Source organism: Tenebrio molitor, chromosome 3 (genome assembly GCF_963966145.1).
Source record: "Tenebrio molitor chromosome 3, icTenMoli1.1, whole genome shotgun sequence".
Classification (NCBI taxonomy): Eukaryota; Metazoa; Arthropoda; class Insecta; order Coleoptera; family Tenebrionidae; genus Tenebrio; species Tenebrio molitor.
The window spans coordinates 17,417,810-17,439,879 of NC_091048.1; the positions used below are offsets into that span (position 1 = coordinate 17,417,810).

Genomic DNA, 22,070 nt, shown 5'->3' on the forward strand with positions numbered 1-22,070 from the left:
ATAACCAGCACAAAATTAATCAGTCTGCACCTTATCCCTTTAATTAATTATTATAAATAAATTAAACACAACAAACATATGATTAAAAATGCGGAATGGATAAAGTCTACAGGCAGAGTTTAATTTCTAACTTACCGCTTTCCGATAACTCTAATACTATGCGGAGAGTAGTTTCCTGCGGCTGTCTTTATATAATAATTCACGCTCTTTTAAATATTCAAAATTCTTGCGGCACCATGAAAATATTTACTTGAAACTGTCAAGGTGACATTGACTTGACAGCTACTTGTTGACGGGTACCAAATGGATACCGAAAATAATTTTAATCAACGTCATTTAGTGTTATCAGTTAATAATAACAATAGTTTTCGGTGGCACGAAAAGCATCTGAAGTTTGAATGAAAAATTGAGATAAACCAGTCGAACGTTGTAGTTTATCATTAAATGATTTTAGAATTGTTATTAAGTGTTTCTGTAATTCTAAGTTAAATATAGATATTATTCCATTTATAATTATCATTTTTAAACAAGTTTTCGTTATTTTTATACAAATTACAATATTTTTGCATTTTTACTGACCAATGTGCATTTTCATCTGGTAATTTTAATTGATCCGTGTTGGTACTATTGTCATTTATTTAATGAAATAACATCGGATCTTTATTTTTTCCTTGTTAAAAAATAGCAAAGTTAAATTGAAGTGGTTTAAATGTGTCTTTAAAAAAAATCCACGTACTTTTTTCCTAAACTAGATTATGTAATCACTAGTGTAAAAATGAAAATCCCCAGAAACAGCTGTTGAAATGGACAAACAAAAATATTGAAAATGACATGAGGTGTAAGTGCCCAAAAAATTCAACTTAGGACATTTTTTAATCAAACAAAACCGTCACAAAGTGCAAAAAATTAATTATGGACAAAAAAATGTGTAACATAACTAAAAGTGACAGTGATGAACAGGAGTTCATAGACGAAAATGAAGAAGTGGAGATTACTAATAGAGTCTTCGATGCTGATAGTGAAGAATTTCAACCTGCTAGAATTTTTGATATTGATAGCAACGAAGAATTACGCCCACTCGACGAACAACCGCTTGAAGAACAAAATATTTGGAGTAATAACTTGTCAGATGATCTTGATGGTGTTAATATCAACAATTTTTTCCACCGAGTGTCATCTGACCAGGTCATATATCAAGCCAGAAAGCGCTTGAAAATGATTGGAAAATACGTAATGGGTGATGTACTAGGCGAAGGTTCATATGGTAAAGTGAAAGAAATGTTGGATTCAGATACTTTGTGTAGATGTGCAGTGAAAATTTTAAAGCAACGCAAGCTCAGAAGGATACCAAATGGAGTACAAAACGTAGAAAGGTACTTACGGTTCCGACAATCCACGCCACCAAGGCGGCCATTTGCGATTTTAATCTGTAACAAAAACATATTTTCAGGGAAATCAAATTGCTTAAGTCGCTCAAACACAAAAACGTTATCAATCTAGTCGATGTTTTGTACAATGAGGAAAAACAAAAAATGTATTTGATCATGGAATTTTGCGTTGGGAGCCTTCAGGGAATGTTGGATTCGACACCTACAAAGAAATTCCCATTGTTTCAAGCTCATGGGTATTTTACACAACTAATTGATGGGTTAGAGTATTTACATAGTAAAAGAGTTGTACATAAAGATATTAAGCCTGGAAATCTTCTATTAACGTTGGAAGGGGAGTTGAAAATTTCCGACTTGGGCGTCGCTGAGGTGAGTACATACAATCAAACAGTTAAAAAATACCTTTTTAAAATAGTGCATAGAATTTGACAAAGCTGACTTAAAAATCCACACATCATTAAATTTTGCTACTTGTTTCAATTATTGTAAAAAGTCACAAACACAGTTAAAACATTCAAACACATTTTAAAATCACACACTACAGTAAAAAAATTGAAAAAATATATTGTTTTTGCTTGGTTGTTTTGATAAAGTGATAAGAATTGTTAATAAAAAAGAGATTACCTTGTTAATAGAATGAGAGTTAAAAGTAGCGCCAAGAACAAAGTAGCTGCCAGAAACATGATTAAAACTGATTATTTAGCTACAGAATATGTTGACCTGTATCTCTCAGGTCAGAGGTTAGAGATTTTTGGATTAGTAAAGCACACTGTTAGTTTTATTAGTTTTGTAGCACATAGGAAACCACGAGAAATGAAATGATCGCCACCAAGAACGCGGCAGTTTATTTTTTTTTTTCACTTCATTAAAATTGGCAAATGACCTTAAAGGTTGAGATTATCACGTATTGTGTTAAAAATATTTCGTCGTTTTTTACGAGAACAACTTAATTCATTGTGGCAGTAAATAATTATTGTTTCTCCTATCTTGACTAGTAATGTTTACTTTAAGGTTTCATTATTCTACTGCATGTTGCCCTCATGATTGATACCAAACGCAGTTTCAGACACTCTCTCGTTAAATGATCCTTGTATCACTGTTTATTCTTTTATTAAAAATTGATAAACAGTGCTATAAATAAATGGAATTTTATTTTTAGACGTTTCAATACTTTAAAATTTTGTGCCTTCTATCCCTTGCATATTTTTCTTGTGTTATCTTTAAATTAATTTTTATTTTCGGTATAACTTTCTACAATGATATTCAGCGCATCAAAATTTCCCAGTTTTTACCTAATGCTATTTTTAAACTTCACGATTAAATATTTTGTTTAGAGCTACCTAGTTCTGCCCGTAGGTTCCGTCTCACGTATCTTTGAGAGCGTTTTTTAACGTCGAGACGCGAATTACGCTCGAGAAGATTGAATTGATTAAATTTTATCGTCTTGTACCTAATATTCTAATTTTTCTACTGGGTCCCCCAAAATTTGCGGAACAACTCAATGGGGCAATGTCAACTCATGTTAGAAAATAATCAGAAAAATAATAAAAAAAGGTGCAACTTGGATCTCATTTATTTTAAATATCTATTAAAACAGATTTTGACTATTTGTCTTTTACTAGCCAGGGGTATAATAATTCTGAACGATTGTGATCAGGTTTGGAATTATTTTCTTCATTATTTCCAGCATTTCCAAGTAGTAATTTTATGTCCGTTTTACCTCAAATAACTTGTGGCAACATGGCTTTGATTTTTCTCTCTCATTTCCATGAATACAACAAAAATGAAATATTTGCAGAAAATAAACTACTCCCTAGGATTTAGGGATATTCGATACTACAGTTAATTTCAAAATTATCGAGTACACCCCAAAAATCAAGAAGTCGATTTATTCCAGTTTTTTCCACATGTAAACATGCCTTTTTGAAATTTGAGCGTCATGTTTTTTATATAGGTTAGGTGAGTTTGACAACATAATTTGGAAAGAATGAGCATTTTCGCGTTTTCGGTTAGATTTGGCATTTTGTTTGTCAAAATTGACATTGATCATTGACAAAAAATGTAAGTGCAATTCACACTGTAGAAAATTAGGTGTACTCTATAATTTTGAAATTAACTGTACAATAGATTTAGTGTCCGAACGAAACCATGTTTTTCAGCCGAAACCGAATTTCGGCCTCTGTTACAGTTTCGGCCGAAACCGAAACTTTTGAATTCAGTTATTTTTTGGACATAGACCTTTGTAATTAGATACAACTGTTTGTCTTCAATCCAAAAATAAAGAAAAACATCTTTATGCTTCTATTTTTATTATAAATCAAACTAAAAAACAACTTCTGTCAGTCTTAATTAAACATTTATAAGTATTATCGGGTGTTTTTTTAAATTTCATCTCAGTAGGCATTGAAGAGTCGATTGTGAATGCACTATACGGGTTGCGGATCACGGATCAGCTGTTTAAATCTTACGATTTACACGAATGGTGCGTTCACAATCGACTTTTCATCGCCTACTACGAAGAAAAAAACACCCGATACCTACTTAATAATAATAATCAAAATCAATCAACGAGCGTGACGCGACAAAAAACAGTTTCGGTTGGAGTCGAAAATTCAGCCGATTTTTGGCAGAAACTCTTATTTTCAGCCGAAATTGGCCGAAACCGAATCTTCGGTCGGACACTAACTAGATTGCCATAAATTTGGTTAGGTTGGAGGCTATGTGGTTTCTGGCGACAAACAAAAGATATCGTAACCAAAAATGTAAGGCAAAGATATGCATGTAACAGTTGCAAATGGCTAATTTCTCGCTAAGTATAGTGGAACCAGAAATATACTGATTTTGTGGACTCTGGTCGATAATTTCTATTTCAATTTTGGGGTCACTTTTATTACCAACTTGAAGAGAGTTATAAATCTTCTATGACAGATGTTTTTGAGTCGTCTGAAAGTGGACCATCGGAGACAAAGGTAGGTATAGTGGAACCAGAAATATAGTGATTTTATGAGGGATGGAGTACATTAACTTGAGAGGGTCAGTTATGGCAGGGCAATAAACTTCTGGCACTCGTCGCGCGACTGGGCTCTACCTACCTTTGTCTGCGATGGTCCATTTTCAGACGCCTCTAAAACATCTGTCATAGAAGATTTATAATTCTCTTAAAGTTGGTAATAAAAGTGACCCCAAAATTGTAAAAGAAACACTGGTCTACAGTGAAAAAAGATTCTGAATAATTTTAACTAATTTTTGCTTGTCTACCCATGCTGAATACGAGTTGATAAGTAAAAGTCATTTATTAGTTTAAGTTTTCACGATACCTGATATCAATGATATCTTCCAAATTTAACGATCCTAACTTCCTTGAGCTTGATAATACTGATATTTACTAGTTGAAAATATTTTGTTTTAGTGCCCTGTTCTGTATTACCAAGTGATAATAGTGTTAAAAGTAAAAATAATAATTATATTTTATAGCAAAATGTCTCTTTTAACAGTCTTATCACTTAGTAATACAGAACAGAGCACTAAAACACAATATTTTCAACATTTGATGCCAACTAACTAAGTAAATATCAATATTATCAAGTTCAAGAAGGTTAGGATCGTTAAAAATTTTGAAGAAATCAGGTATCGTGAAAACTTAAACTAATAAATTACTTTTACTTATCAACTCGTATTCAGCATGGGTAGACAAGCAAAAATTAGTTGAAATTATTCCGAATATTTTTCCACTGTAGACGAGTATTATTGCTGGACTGTTTGTCCTTGTCGAGATGTTACAGAAGCAGAATACAATATATACAGAATAATGTATAGAAGAACAGTATGATTTCTGTTAATTTTTGCAAAAATCTTGTAATTTTTTTTTCTAGTAAACGGAAACTAATTTTAAGTATATATTATAAATTTTGTATTCAGCATATGAAGATTAATAAAAAAAAGTACTTTACGCGAAGAATAGTTTTTTAAAGTCAAAATTTGTAGACCAGTGAAATTATCGACCAGAGTCCATAAAATCAGAAAATCACTATATTTCTGGTTCCACTATAGATCCCAGTCGCGCGACGAGTGCCAGAAGTTTATTGCCCTGCCATAACTGACCCTCTCAAGTTAATGTACTCCATCCCTCATAAAATCACTATATTTCTGGTTCCACTAACAACATATATATATATATATATAGGTACATTTTCATCGCTAAGACCTCCGTTATACTCGCGGGCGCTCAAGCCTCCACTACACCTGATGCACATATAAAGAACTAAAAGCATAATTTCACATAAGGGGAGAGTCGGTAACAAAGGTTTCTAAAGAGGGGTAACAATTTCCTGTAATATTTTAGATTGTATGATTCGATCGCTCTCACCTCCTACAATATATTACATTATTTCGATGCTGTGACTTCCGGCGCTGTTGCCACTCCTTTCACGCTAAAAATAGATTTAAGATGTTTTGTATATGATGAAATAGGTTTATTAACGGCAAACAATACCATTTAACAGTGGAGAACAAATAAAGAAAAAACCAAATACAATAACTTCAATAACATAACAAAAACAATAGATATACAATAGATATTTAATATTATAAAATTCAACATTATGAGAATGTGAATTAACATTCCTGCAGATTCTAGATAAAGGCGACCTTAACCCATAGTTGGTTCTATGATAAGGAACAACTAACAGATGTACACTTCTGAAATTACATTGAGGCACATAAAGTAAAAATAAGCCTAAGATTGACGAACATGAAATCATATAATTAATTACTTTAAAAACGAAGCATAAATCCAATTGAATGCGTCTGGATCTTAAAGTACTTAAACCAAAATAAGCCAATATATTATCGGTTGTAATTCCACGAGAGCTCTGAAATGATCGATTTTTAACACGAAAGCTGCCCTAGGTAACGACTGTTACTTTGACAGTATTAATAATAAGAATAATAATAATAATTAATTGGTGGAGGGAAATTATGTCAGTGACACGAGTGGTTACTAGTGGAGTAAAATCGGACTGAAATTATGACTTTTAGTGATTCCAAGGTATAACTAAATGAAACCTATACTATCTTGTGGAGAACATTTTGGGGCATAAGGAATGGTCATCTACAACTTTTTTTAATAGGACCGAACTTTGAAAGCGCCTTTATACGTAGTTGAGGTGTAGTCCGAAAAACTACGTTTTTCGTAACATTTAACGCTGTGTTAATTCAACTATTGAAGCTATAATTATGATTTTCTGTATATTTGTAGTAAACAGTACAGCGCTTGCAATAGTGAATCGGAAATTTCGCAAATATCGATAGTTTTGAAAAAAATAATTAATAAATTTAGATTAATCAAAAATGCGCATCGTAAACTTCATTCTGCTGGGACCTATGTGAAATGTTGAAAATTTCGATACACATGCAGCGAGTCAAATGTAACTAGGATATTGTAAAAGTTTTTAAAAAAAGAATTAAGTCAGTAGCCCGTATACTTTTTGAGAAAATATTTTTTTTATTCGACGAGCGAACGCGCCGGGCGGCTCCTGGCAGGCAGATATAACCCTGCACGCGTATTTAGTCGTCTATCGATGTAGGGATTGTAGCAGTCTAAAAACAATAATTGTAAAATTTTGAGTAGGTAAATTTTTTGTATTTTTGCTAAAATTTACCTACTTTAAATGCTTTCTTCTTCGTCATATTCATCGTCATACAAACAAGAAACATTGTTCTGACATTTTTTGCAAGAACAATCACTCCAGGATCTTAAGCCTTCCTTCATGCACATACATTTATTGTTTAATTGTTTTTTTTTAATTTAAGAAGGATAGATAAGCAATACCATTAAAAAAAAGGAAAAATATTATTTCTCGTCGATTCTCCTGTTCCTATAAAAAATGTTAACAAAATGTCTTCAAAGTAAATCAATATCAAAAAATATTATTTTTATACTAGTTTGAATTGCAGTTCATTTCTCTCTTTTTACTTCCAGTTCTTTTGCAAAATATGCTCATTTTAAGTATGTCAAAAGATTGACCTATGGGTTTTTTAGTGCACATATGTACCACTTGAAAATGAAGTGTTACCAGCCATGCATTTTTTAAAGTTTTAAAATCGGCAAAAAAAAATCAGCATACAATGTCCTTCTGAAAACATTTAAAGAGTTAGGGAAGTTAAACTCGATGACTATAACCGAGGCTGTTAAAATTTCTACTAAATTCGCACTGGCTTTTTAAAAAAATAAAACTGAGACCATTAACATATTAAACCAACTGAGGTATAAACTGACTACAACCTCCAATAAGTCTGCTAAAAAATTGCCACCAACAGATGATGCTTTTGGTCAACATGTGCTAAGGTATTAACATTAAAAAATAATAATAATTATGTACCTACATACCTCACTCAAATTTTAGATGCATTGATCAATTACGTATATCGTTGTGTAGTCATGTATAGTTTGTCCAGCGAGAGATTGGTTGACATAAAATTCATTAAATTCTACGTAGAGCAAGAAGTCGCTAACGCACGTAAAATTTGAAATATATCCTTCAAGCAGTTTATAACATTTTTGTCATGAACTTATGCTCTAATTAATGTATTCTAGTGCGTTTTGTAGTGTTGGGTTAATTTAATACAATTTAAAATCTCCCAATCTAAATAAGGGCATTTTAGAACCTGTTTTAGCTACAATGGATCCCATACCTAATGACATTAGAAAACTGATGAACATTTTTTGGACAGACCAATGATGCCAAAATAATAAATGTATGTGCATGAAGGAAGGCTTAAAATGCTGCAGATTGTTCTTGCAAAAAATGTCACAACAATGTTTCTTGTTTAGGTATATGAGAATGAAGATGACGAAGAAAGCATTTAAAATAGGTAAATTTTAACAAAAATACAAAAAATTTACCTACTCAAAATTTTACAATTATTGTTTTTGGACTGCTACAATCCCTACATCGATAGACGACGACTAAATACGCGTGCCGGGTTATACAGGCTGTCCCCAACAAAAAAAAGACGAGTCCATAGCTTCCTTATTTATCGGAGGATTTTAATTATCTATACACCAAATTAAATGATTGTTAATAGGCTACAAAACGGCTTAATAAATTCACATATAGCTCCAAGGGCTTTAAGACTAAAGTGTCAAAATATTTTTTTTTCAAATGGGATTATAGTCCATTTTTTAATTATAGTCCGATGTATCAATTAAAAAGCAGAACAACTGTCATATTGCTATCTCTTTTCAACATAATGTAAACAAACTATTGAATTCTTGTACGTATTGTATTAAGCGTGTCCCACTATGCATTTCGCTTTAGCATGTGCGATTAGAGCAAGACGCGAATTGTACGTTTATTCCACTAGCGACGTCAAATTTTTAGGTTACGTTTTAACCACGTTATTTGGGATAATTTTGTTTAATTTTGCTTGAAATGTCCTCCGTATGATGCCAACGAAAAGCATGTGGACGGATCCTTTTACAGAATTTGTAAATTGCAAAAACAATATTGGAATTGCGCGGAAACTTGCAAGACTGGAAGTTAACAGGTAAGGGGGTAAACTAATTCATAGAGGTTGTTTTGTGTTCATGGCGTTGCCGAAACAAAATCTAGGAAGAAAGAAAGACAGTCTAAACGTGGTTGTTTAGTGCTGTTTTCAACAATTTTTAATATATCTGACCTATTAGTTCATATGTAAATAGTTATCAAAAGCATTCTGAAGGGAGCGGTTTTTTGAAAGATAAAATTAAAACGGAGGAATGAATTTGCAGAAATACCAAGAAAGCACGAAAGAACACAATATCTGTCTCATGTTGCCTAAATAAATTTTCAAATATTGGTAGAACCATGCACTGCTGTCAAATGTCGAAAACAGACGCAGGTCATGTCGACTTCTTGATTCGGACTAAGCTCATCGGACTATAATAAAAAAATGGACTATACATACTTTTTTTTAGTAATTCTGATAGAGATTTTAATTTTGAAAACAACAATGTATCACAAGTATAACTTCAGATAAAAAAAAATTACACTAACTTTTGAAACAAGTGACGAGCACCAGGTGAAAAGCTATCAAAATGCGTTGCGTTAGAATGTAATAACAATAACCAAATTAAGGTAGCTGGAAAAACAAATGACAAATAATAACATGTGGGATTGCGCAGATATGCCAATGTTTAGCACAAAATGGAATATAGACGATAGTAGCGTTTTTTTACATTTTTTTGGTGAAATTTTTGGTATTTAAGTGTATACTTGTGATACATTGTTGTTTTCAGAATAAAAATATCTATCATAATTACTAAAAAAAATATGTAATCCCATTTAAAAAAAATATTTTGACAGTTTACCCTTGAAGCCCATGGGGCTATAATTGAATTTATTAGGCCATTTTGTAGTCTATTAACAACCATTTAATTTGGTGTACAGATAATTAAAATCTTCCGATAAATAACGGAGTTATGGACTCGTCTTCTTTTTTGGGGACACCTGTATTTGCCTGCCAGGAGCCGCCCGGCGCGTTCGCTCGTCGAATAAAAAAATTATTTTCTCGAAAAGTATACGGGCTACTGACTTAATTCTTTTTTTAAAAAGTTTTACAATTTCCTAGTTACATTTGACTCGCTGCATGTGTATCGAAATTTTCAACATTTCACATAGGTCCCAGCAGAGTGAAGTTTACGATGCGCATTTTTGATTAATCTAAATTTATTAATTATTTTTTCAAAACTATCGATATTTGCGAAATTTCCGATTCACTATTGCAAGCGCTGTACTGTTTACTACAAATATACAGAAAATCATAATTATAGCTTCAATAGTTAAATTAACACAGCGTTAAATGTTACGAGAAACGTAGTTTTTCAGACTACACCTCAACTACGTATAAAGGCCGTTTTCAAAGTTCGGTCCTATTAAAAAATTTTTTATTGTTTTCAACTAAGTTAACTAACGCTTTGAGAGTCATAAGACTACGTATAAATTAAAACAATTGCGTAAAAGTTGAAAATGAAATTTTCTTTCGTGGAATTGTCATGCCGAATACAACTCGATGGTACGAAATTGCGGGAAATTTTTCTGCTCATTTTACTCGTATTTGTTTCTTAGACAATTTCCACTCGTTCGCTACGCTCACTCGTGGTAAATTGTCGTCGAAACAAATACTTGTATAATGAGATCGAAAAAATTTCCGGCAATTTCGTACCCTCCCGTTGTATTACTAATGATAATTTGAGGAAGGAGGAGCTTTTTACAGCGACAATTTTTCGATAATTTTAGGACCATGCTAAATTATCGGTGTAATTCGTTCCTAATTGGATCAATGATTCAAAATACTACAAGCTGATAGGTTGAAATTTTCCGAGTGGAATTGTCACTATAATCCAAAAAATAAAGCCTTACGATTGGTCGAAAACGATGATAAATAAAATAATCATAGTTATTTCTATCAAAATGAATTTATAGCAGGCAAATTTTATAAGTTTTCTCTGAATTTTTTCAATTCTGTGAATAGCATTTTGATACAGCGGACACCATATTATAGTGTTGTATTCCAAATTAGACCGTACAAGGGCATTATATAGCAACACACTACACTACTACACTGATGAACCATGAAGCCTAACATTTTGTTTGAGTTCTTGACAATTTTTTCAATATGCGAGCAAAAAGTAAGTTTACTATCGAGTATTTTTCCTAGGTCACTAATTTGAAACAAACATTCTAAAGCACTATTATGAATATAATAAGATGGAAGGGTAATAATTTTCTTTCTAAAGTAACGAATTACTTTGCACTTGGAGATATTAAGTTCTAGACCATTGGACTCACACCATGAAACCACTCGACCACAAATCATCCTGAATTCGTACACAATCAGATCTAATGTTGTAAAAAGGTTTTAAATCATCAGCGTACAGCAGAAACAAGCTATCTCTAATAACATTCTTTATATCATTAATGAATATCGAAAACAACACAGGGCCCAAATGAGATCCCTGAGGAACTCCAGAAGTCACTCTAATTTCCCTAGATCTATGTGAAATAATGCGCACTTTCTGTTTATGATTTCTTAGATAAGAGTTGATCCAAGACAACAGTGGATCACCAATTCCCACAATGGAAAGTTTGAGACACAATTTAGATCTACCTATCAACTCGATCAAACGCTTTTTTAAATCAGCGTAAATACAATCTACTTCCATATTTTTTTCAAAACAATTGATCACATATTCCGTAAGAACAAATAAATTTTTGTAGTTGATTTACCCTTCAAAAATCCATGTTGTTCATCAATAATAATATTTTTAACAGTATTAGTTATGACGTCGCTAACAATAGAGCCGGCATGAAAACGTATTAGGTACGTCCTATTATGTCTACTTCGATGTTGCCAAATGTAGGAGGCGATGAAGTGCAATGTTTATCTACAATTATTGTGAATATATGGCGGAAGTAACAACGTCCGAAGTTCAAATATACGCAAACGACGGTGGCGCTCGTAGCGAACGGCTGAACTAAAGACGAATATGTTTTGACAAAGTACTAACCATAAGACCTCCATCGAAAAGTTGAGAGGGAGATAGCTGCAACCTACTATAGTGCTGCACTATTTTATTTCATAGGATACGTTATGACCTCCGAAAACGGAGGTGCTAGCGTCATATATGAGGTCACAACGTTTAGTGTTTATATAAAACGGAGGCGCTGAGGTGTAGGTTTTATGTATATATATATATATATATATATATATATATATATATATATATTAAGCCCTTTATTCCCGGCTGGGACATAGGGAAGAAACAAATTTTCTCCATTCGTTTCTGTCTCTCGCAATATACCCCATCTCTGCCACAGATTTATTGGTCTCCCTCAGCGTGGATCTCTTCCAAGTTTCTTTTGGTCGTCCGATCTTCCTTCTCCCTATTGGGTTCCAGTAGAGTGCTCTTTTACATATCTCTTTGTCGTCTTTTCTTAACGTGTGCCCCATCCATCCCAGTTTCCTTTTCCTAATTTCGTGTGCTATTTCTACTTGTCCGGTCTTCATCCATAATTCTTCATTGGTTATAGTGCGGGGCCACCAAATTTTCAATATAGTTCTTAAGCATCTGTTTATGAATACTTGGAGTTTATGTCTTATGCCTTCTGTCACTGTCCAGGACTCACATCCATATAATAGAACAGGTTTCACCATTGACGAGAAAATTTTAAGCTTTGTTTCTGTAGTAGTACTACTGGATCGCCAAATTTTGCTTAGTCTTACAAATACACTACGTGCTTTTGAAACACGTGAAGTTACATCCTTCAGGACTCCTTCCTCCCCTGATATTATACTTCCAAGATATGTGAAATCCTCCACCTCTTCTATGATTTCAGAGCCTACTTCTATACTTGTTGCTGCCTTTGTGTTCAAGCGCATGATCTTCGTCTTGATTTTATTAATTTTTAGACCCGCTTTTTCAGACGTTCTACTTAGGTGATCAATTTTTTCTTGTAGTTGTTTCCCATTCTGGGAGAGTAGGCATATGTCGTCGGCAAAATCGAGATCTTCTAGGTTCTCCTCAAAGGTCCACATTAATCCTCTTTTCTTATCTTGGACTGTTGTTTTTAGGACTTCGTCAATAACCACTAAAAACAAAAGTGGCGAAAGGATGCAGCCCTGGCGGACTCCTGTACTGGTCTCGAACTCTTCGGATAGTGTACCCTCATGCAATATCCTACATTTGTAGCCATTATATCCCTCTTTAATAAGATTGACAAACTTCTGGGGAAGGCCTTTATTCGTAAGTGCTGCCCACATACATTTTCGGTCTATGGAATCGAAGGCCCTTTCATAGTCTACAAAGAGAAGGTATAGAGGAGATTGATACTCCATCGATTGTTCTACTATTATCCTCAACGAAACAATCATATCTCTACATGCTTTTCCCGACCTGAAACCACTGTTCTTTCCGTAATTCTTTATCTAATAATTTTACTATTCTATTTAATATTATCTTGTTGAAGGTCTTGCTAACAATGCTGAGTAGTGTTATACCTCTCCAACTGCTGCAGAGTTTTAAATCACCTTTCTTTGGTAGTTTTACAACCACTCCGGTCTTCCATTCGTCAGGGAATACTTCCTCTATCCATACTCTTCTAAACAGTGGTAACAACATTTTTGCAGTGGTGTCTGTGTCGACTTTAAGCATTTCACTTCTGATTTGGTCAATCCCTGGTGCCTTTCCATTCTTACAGCTTTGTATTGCTTCCTTTAATTCCTCAATAGTTGGTGGTTCTGTATTTATTTGCAGCTCTGGTTGTTTCGCTGTTGTTAGAGCGTCTCTATTAGTTCTCGCCATGTTCAAAGTTTCTTTAAAATATTCTGTCCACCTTTGTAATTGTTCTTCGGTTGTAGTTAAAACTTTACCATTTTTATCCTTAATTAATTTTTGTGATCTTTTGGTTCCACTTATTCTTCGGACATTATTAAATAGTGTTCTTGTGTCTCCCCTCTCAGCTGCCTTTTGTGCTTCTTGTGCTATGCTCTCCATGTGTGCTCTCTTGTCTCTTTTTATCTTCTTTTTAATATCAGCTGCCACTTTTGAATATTCTTTTTGTATCTGGTCGTAGTTCTCTCTCGTTTTTGCTGATAGTCCTCTTTTCTTTAATTCTCTTCTCTCTTTAATTTTATTCCAAGTGTCTTGACTCATCCATTCTCTTTTCTTGCTTGATTTATACCCGAGTACTTGCTTGCTAGTTTCCAAGAATGCGTCCTTGCAATGCTGCCAAACATCTTGTATTCCTTTGTTGTCATAGTCTATGGATGCCTCTTTCTCCCTCAACATGTCTATAAATCTCTCTTTGAACTTCTCTTTGTTTAATTTTTGTATATCAAAAATTTTCGTCACTCTAGGTTTATATTTCTTCTTCATGACTTGTAGCTCAGCTCTAATTTTTGCAACTACTAAGTAGTGATCTGTTTCAATATCAGCACCCCTTTTATTACGTGTATCAAGTAGGTTATTACACCAAGCTTCACTTATGCATATGTGATCAATTTGGTTTTGGACTTTCTTATCGGGAGATACCCAAGTTATTTTATGACAGTTTTTATGTTTAAATAGTGTTCCTCCAATCTTGAGCTGATGCAGTCCACAGAGCTCCACCATCATTTCACCATTCTCATTTTTTTCTCCTATACCATTTGTGCCCATTATATCTTCTAGTCCATTGTTGTCTGTACCAACTTTAGCATTAAAGTCACCCATCAGCAGGACGATATCTTCTTTAGGAATAGATCCCATTGTGCGATTCAGTGTGCTATAAAAGACCTCTTTATCTTCAATATCGGCAACATTTGTAGGGGCATAACACTGTACAACTGTAAAATTGTTATTTTTCATATTTATCCTCGCTGTGATAATTCTATCATTAACTGGTTCCCAAGATATCAGTGAGTCTCGAACTTTGTTATTCAGAATTATTGCAACTCCATTCATATGTTCCCCAGTTGTCTCGTCTTGGCCTGAATATATTATCTTGTATCTGTCCACTGAAATTTCACCCACACCTTTCCATCTTGCCTCGCTTATTCCCATTATTTCCACCCCATAGTTTTCCATCTCATGTAGAGCTTGCCTGAGTTTTCCAGCCTGATACAGGGTTCTTACGTTCCACGTCGCTACTAGAATTACCTTATGCTCCCTGTGTTTTAGCTTTGTTTCGGTTTCATTGATTTGCTGGTTTAAGGTGAGGAGGTAATCACTCTTCTGCACCCGAGAGTCTTCCTGACCTGTATCTATTAAGTTTTCTTCCGTATGTGTGTCTTCAATTTTTCCTGTTACTTTTCCTTTTCTATACCTTTTACGTAACCGGGTCGTTATCATATCGAATCCATCTGAGACTATATTTCTGGTTCCACTAACAACATAAATATGGAATTAGGAGTAAAAAAATATCGAGCATGTTATGTATGTTACAGTGTTGCAAACGAAATTTTTTAAATCTATAAATGTAAGATCGTAAGCAGATATAATTGGATCTCAACTTTGAGTGATCGCTTACCAGGTGAACGTCCACAAATGACACAATGTCCAGAATTTGTTAAAGATGTTCAAGAACAGATACGACGAAATCTATTAAAAGGTTGTAGTCAAAAAGCATAAATATAAAGAACTTGCTGAGGGATGATTTGAAGTTTGGAACGTATAGTTGAGCCAGTGTTCAATGCCTTATAATCAGTGGAAAAGAAAATAGATGAAGAAAGGCACCACAACTTCTCTAGCGATTGACACCATAGAATCGAAATTTAGAAAATGAAATGATTACGTTTATTCTAACAGTTCTTGGAAACCTTCAGAAAAAATATTCAAGGTCGAGCACGCTCAACACACTATTTTATATAATTTTATTTCTGTGAAAAAAAAGAGATGTGAAAACGTCGGCACCTGTAACTACAGTTAATTTCAAAATTATAAAGTACACTTCAAAAATCAAAAGTCGATTTATTACAGTTGTTTCCACATGTAAAGATGCGTTTTTGAAATTAGAACGTTATAGGTTAGGTCGACAACATAAAATGTCGCTGATATTTTAGAACACCGTAATATTGTCTGTTTTATCTTCTGCACGGTGCTCTTCGCGGTGTTATAATGCTGGGCTACCTTCCGAATCGACCATCCTTCTTCTAATTTGGAAAGAATGAGCACTTTCGCGTTTTCTGTTAGATTAGGCATTTTGTTTGTTAAAAGTGACATTGACAAAAAATGTAAGTGCATTTCACACTGTAGAAAATTAGGTGTACCTACTGTATAATTTTGAAATTAACTGTACAGTTGCGGTCGTTGAAAACTCAGACACTTTGACAACAACATTAATTTCTCTCGCAATTCTGACCTAATATGTCAAATACTGACACTGACTTTATAATCCTTGATGAAAATCCTGTTTACGCTAATCAAATTTCGGAATTTATACAGAGTGTTTAAATCTTTCCTGTCTGAGATTTCAACGGCCGCAACTGTACATCTTGGAACTGTACATTTTGGAAAATGTTAAGGTCATTGTTCACTTTAGCTACTTCTGGAATTTTCCCGTTTTTTCTGGCTAGACCGCCTCAGGGCGTCCACCTGCATCGTTTTCCACCAGTCAAACCTTGTGCAAATGAATTTTATTCGGAATCGTATTGTAATATGCACATTCCTAACCTTATACGAGGGCGGAAAGTTAACCATTCCTTTTTATCTTTACTTCCCTCTCTTGGTCAGTAATAGGCCACTTTCCGCCCTATTATAAGTTTTTTCCAGTGGCGTACAATCGCGGCCATCCAGAAGTGAACGATAGCTTGCGAAAATTTCCGTATTTTTCGTTAGATTAAATCAGGCTGTATTCATTGACGTTCGTGCAGCAGGCGTTACTATTTTAATAATAAAAATGAGACTGAGAAGTAATTAATACATTATTAAAGTGAAAGTAAACTTTAGTAAAGAAACCTTTCCAACACCTATTCGCATTGGCCTCTCAAGCCTGTTTTCTTGCCAACCCCTCTTTTTATTGAAGATGCAAGTGTTACTGCAATGTAAGTCTCTCGCCACAGCAGCCAACGACCAATTTTCTTTTAGCTTTGCAATAGCCCTAGCTGTCTGCATCGGAGTGAGATGTGGCTGATGTAGAGATATTTTCATATTTCATGGCGGAAACAAAGGACTGAGAAATGTCACAAATTTGTTTTGTCAGTGTCAAATTTCTTAAAGACGTTCGTGATTTCGACAGAAATGTAGCAAATTGGCAATAAGAAAGTTATTCATCGTCGAACTAGAGAAATAATTTGTAATACGTTTGATTATATGAGAATAACTTTTCCTTTTGAAGCACTGACAAAAATTGGTTTCCTTAGAATTTGTTTTTTCAATCTATTTAGCGAAAATTTAAATTTACCTAGACATTCCTTTTTACGGCGTTTATGAGAAATTTGACACTGACAATACATTTTTGTGACATTTCTCAATCTTTTGTTTCCGCCACCAAATATGAAAATACCTCTAGCATTTAAAAAGAATAGTTTTCATAATTTTTTTATCGCTAGTGTCAAACTTTGACATTTTAGGACGCCTATGATTTAAAGTAAAAATCAAACTATAAAAAAAAAACGTTCACTTTTGGATGGCCGCGATAGTACTTACTAAAAGTCGAAAAACAGAAATGAAACTGCATCAAATTATGTAATTGTTTATTTGCTAAAAATGTAATGATTCCGAATAAAATAGTATACAAACCTCGGTGGGAATGTGTTTCATTCCTGTCTCGAGCATTAGTTCACCTCGGCTACGCCTTGGTAAAGACCCTTTCACAATGGCGTTAACGTTAAGTCGATGTTAAAACGTTAATGTTTACGTTAGATCTAGAAATTCAAAATTACATGTATTTCACTGTGGACCGTTCACAATGACGTTATGATGAAAATTACTGTTGCATGATATTGTTAGCGTTAAGGTTAGTTCTAGAAATGTTCTGGATTCTTAACGTTACATTCTAACATTAGCCAACGGAAATAATTTATAAAAAGTACTGAAATACATGTAATTAGATCTAACGTTAACAGTAACGTTTTAACATCGACGTAACGTTAACGCCATTGTGAAAGGGCTGTAAACTATATTAGCGACAGGAATGAAACACTTCCCACCTCGGTATGTAATCTACGATTCCTTACCCTTTAGTTATACTAAGACATTGGCGCGGCCTTGAAACACAACAAGAGAGAAAAAAAGGCATTTGCACAAGGTTTGAATGGTGGGAAACGATCTAGGAGGACGCCCTGACTGTCTAGCCAGAAAAAACGCGAAAATTCCGGAAGTAGTTAAAGTGAACAATTACCAATGTTATTAAGCTTCTCTAATGATATACCAGCCAAGAGCACCTTCAATTCTTCAAATTTTCTATCAGAATTCCATCCAGACTCATATTTCATTTCTGCTGAAAATTGGATTGCCAAAAGTGCTCCCGTGAATCTTTTGAATTGTGAACTCTCAAGCAAAATTTGACACAAGTGTGTCGTTAATTCCTTTTGACGGTGTTTTGTGCAAATGGATGAATGACCACGTTCTTTGCAAGCTTGTTCAAAGCCGAAGTAGAATACCTAACTGATGTTATACATTTCAGTTGATAACACATTCGTTAATAAAGTCTTTCATAGGGAGTCCATTTGTTTGTTTTTTTTTTAATATGTATTACACAGTTGGTTGCAAAACAAAAACGGGAAACAAAACTTTTCCTAATGTAGTTACTATTGCGGGCAAAAAAAGTGGGACATCAACGTCATTGTCTTGACTTTTAATGTGAAATAACCCTTATCTGATTTTAACCCAACTTTGAATTGACTGACGTTGTCATCATTAAGTATTGTAGGTTGTAGGGAATGATTGTAAGTAAGCACGTAGTGAATATTTATTTAATGCAAAGTTCCAATCAAAATCTACCTTTATCAAAAGAAGAGGGCATTTGGAAAAGGAAAATAGGAGTATAAAATAAATTTTTAAACTGTTAGCTAGAATAGTGTCAAAAAAAAAATGACAATAAAATTTGAACTACATCGAATGTTTCAAAACTGACAGAAATTTGATTTGTCAATTAATTATCTGCTTGACAATACGTATCAAATAATTTTAAAAAATGTCATTGAATTTTGACGTTAATTCTAACCTCTCTCGTAAGAAAGTTTCACACTATGAAAAGAATTGTAAACATGTGGTAATTTTATTCTGACAGTTCCCGTTTTTTTTTGCAACCAAGTGTAGTATGTATGACACGTCATGTAATTATTTGATGGGAAACTTAATACTTCATTAATGACAGAACTTACGAGAAATCCTAGGTGTTAACATAGGTTGGAAGTTTTCTTTTTCCTTTTGTTCCAAATTTGAAAAATTTTCTTTTTCCTCTTCATTGCTGCTAATTTTAATATCAAACGCTCTTTCTTTTCTAGTAGTAGTTTGATATTAAAATTAAGCTTTGATTTTCTACAAAGCGGTACCGTAAAGGGCCATTCACAATGGTGTTAACGTTACGTCGATGTTAAAACGTTAATGTTAACGTTAGATCTAGAAATTCAAAATTACATGTATTTCATTGTGGACCGTTCACAATGACGTCTTGATGAAAATTAATGTTGCATGATATTGTTAGCGTTAACGTTAGTTCTAGAAATCTTCTGGATTCTTAACGTTATATTCTAACTTTAGCCAACGGAAATAATTTATAAAAAGTACAGAAATACATGTAATTAGATCTAACGTTAACATTAACGTTTTAACATCGACGTAACGTTAACAGCCCTTTTACAACTCGTTCGTGTGTAAATTGGGCTCTTTTTGGCCCACTCATGCCAAAAAAGCCCCATTTACACATGAACTCGTTAAATAAACTACTATATTTTTTTATTCAACAAAAAATGTGATACTGAAACATTGACCTATTGAAAATTACTACTGTGTCTCTTAAATGCTTTGCATTTTCGATAATATAAAAACAAGTTCTGCCTAAATTCTCGGGGTAAGGGTATTTTCCCCTTTATCCCTACTTCACATGTTATCCCTCTTGTTCGCTTAATTGAATGTTTCCGTGTTTTCTGATAATTTGACTTTGGATGTAAATCTTTTTCATACAGTCGCGAACAGAAAAAAATAGGACAATGCTTTTTCGCTACTGTAAGTCTGTTGACTCTTTCTATGGTTCCATTAACATATTTATTTATTTATTACAGTAAGCCCGGTTTACTCAACTCAATTTTAGCTAAATTTCTTAATAAGGCTTGTCCTACTTTTTTCTGTCCGCGACTGAATGTTAAATCCTATTCTTGTTTAGTATATAGGTATGGTTGCTATAATATCATAAACACACAAACAGGTAAGGGGCGTCTATGGAAAACAAAATTTCTGAAAACGCTTGGCCGTAACTTAATCACTTGTCAGTTGCGACATTTATATCAATTTTGTTTGAGGAACGGTTTTCACTTAAGAAGACAAAATATTTGTAACATAATATGTACTATTTTCAAAATGGGAACGAAGAAATGACCGTGTTTATCACCTTTATGAAAATCAAGATTTCAACGTTCTCAAAATCACTAACGTAACTTTTAAGACTGACATCTGATAATTGAAATTGAATTGCCAACTGAAATTTTTAGTCACAGCCAACTCTAATTTTTTTTTTTCGATCTCACGGTACAATCATGGGTTTTTGATAATGCAAATTAACTCGAGCCGAATTTTAAGTCAAAATACACTTGATCGAATCAACACATAAGCAAGAAAAAATTAATGTTGTTTGATACCTACGCTTTTTGCAAGTGCTAATTGTTCGTGGTTAATTTTCCTCTAATTGAACTAATTAATTTTCTTTGCAGACAATCGATTTCTTTGCAATAAACGACACGTGTATTCAGGGTCAAGGTTCTCCGGCGTTTCAACCGCCCGAAATTGCAAACGGTTTGGATTCCTTTCCCGGTTTTAAAGTCGACGTCTGGAGTAGTGGTGTCACACTGTATGCTTAATTTCACGTAATCTTTACCTTCAAGTACGTTACTCACATTTGTAGGTACAATCTCGTGACCGGAGAGTATCCTTTTGAAGGTGATAGTATTTATAAATTGTTTGAGAATATTGGCAGAGGGGAATTCACAATACCGGACTATATCGAAGATCCGCTGAGGAGTTTACTTTTAGGAATGTTACGAAAAGATCCCGAGGATAGGTTTAGTTTGCAATACATTAGGCAACACCTGTAAGTATGGGTGGATGGGACTCGTTAAAATGTTAATGAAGTGAATTTTCAGTTGGTTTTCAAGAAGGCCACCGCAGAACGCTACACCAGTTCCTATACCGCCCTTAAGAAACGACGAATTTCACTGTATGACCGTTCTACCGTATCTTTTTGACCATTACTACGATACATCAGACGCTGCTAATAATCATCAATATTTCACAGAACGGGAGCTTAATGGTGAGACGTTGCTTGAAACTTGTGTTGCACTTGTTGACGTGAGATTTTTCAGAAGAAATTATGAAGCAGGAGGCAGAACAAAATAATGGCAATGCTCAAACAAACCAAAGTTCCAAACGGAGATGGAAAAAACCAATTTCTTGTATTGCAGTTAGGAAATTGCCAGGTTGTAAACAGTCTTGACAAAACTTTTGCATTCTTTTCTATTATTGTTATTAACATTTCCTTCTTTCATCCCTTTCAAATTACTGATCGTATTAAATTGTTGTTACATTGTTTACAAATTTATATTGTTATAGATGTTTAAATCTCAAATATTTTTTATTTTTGTTGATGTATGTTCATAATACAAATGTGTTTAATACGATGAGTAATAGAGAACACCAGTGAAAAGAAAACAGCATGAGAGTGCCATATGTAAGTTACTATGAAAAAAAAAAATTGAGAAATAAATAATTATGTTGACTGGTCAGCATCTTGCCACTTATTTCACCCTAGCTACCACTCCTCTGTCCAAGGACCTCGTCCAGGTTTTTTTTAATTATTCAGACGAACAAGTTGTAACGACTTTTCAGTATTATTTGTGTGCTATAAATACCACCTCAGGACTGCAACTAAGTTAATTTCGGAAAAAAAAGTAGGTCAAGTTAAATTTGTAAATGAATTTACTTATAAATGTATTTACAAATTTAAAAAT

The 22,070-nt window shown here is 33.7% G+C and overlaps 1 protein-coding gene and 1 long non-coding RNA gene across 3 annotated transcripts; one reads left to right on the forward strand and one right to left on the reverse strand.

The window, feature by feature from the left end:
- Window positions 1-129: 129 nt before the first annotated feature.
- Window positions 130-21,845, forward strand: Lkb1 (Lkb1 kinase). 2 transcript variants are annotated; one of them, XM_069043468.1, is made up of 6 exons: window positions 130-1,373; window positions 1,451-1,757; window positions 20,778-20,914; window positions 20,969-21,154; window positions 21,207-21,373; window positions 21,429-21,845. In XM_069043468.1, exons 1-6 carry the CDS (start codon window positions 913-915, stop codon window positions 21,554-21,556), a joined length of 1,386 nt encoding a protein of 461 aa, XP_068899569.1. In that variant the 5' UTR covers window positions 130-912; the 3' UTR covers window positions 21,557-21,845. The 2 variants fall into 2 exon arrangements, with proteins under 2 accessions (XP_068899569.1, XP_068899568.1); XM_069043467.1 differs by having other exon boundaries at window positions 131-1,373; window positions 21,426-21,845.
- On the reverse strand, window positions 1,169-2,249 carry LOC138127414 (uncharacterized). The gene is made up of 2 exons (XR_011158222.1): window positions 2,013-2,249; window positions 1,169-1,427 (listed from the first exon to the last, which is right to left on the reverse strand). It is a non-coding gene; the product is annotated as an uncharacterized lncRNA (long non-coding RNA).
- Window positions 21,846-22,070: the final 225 nt, after the last annotated feature.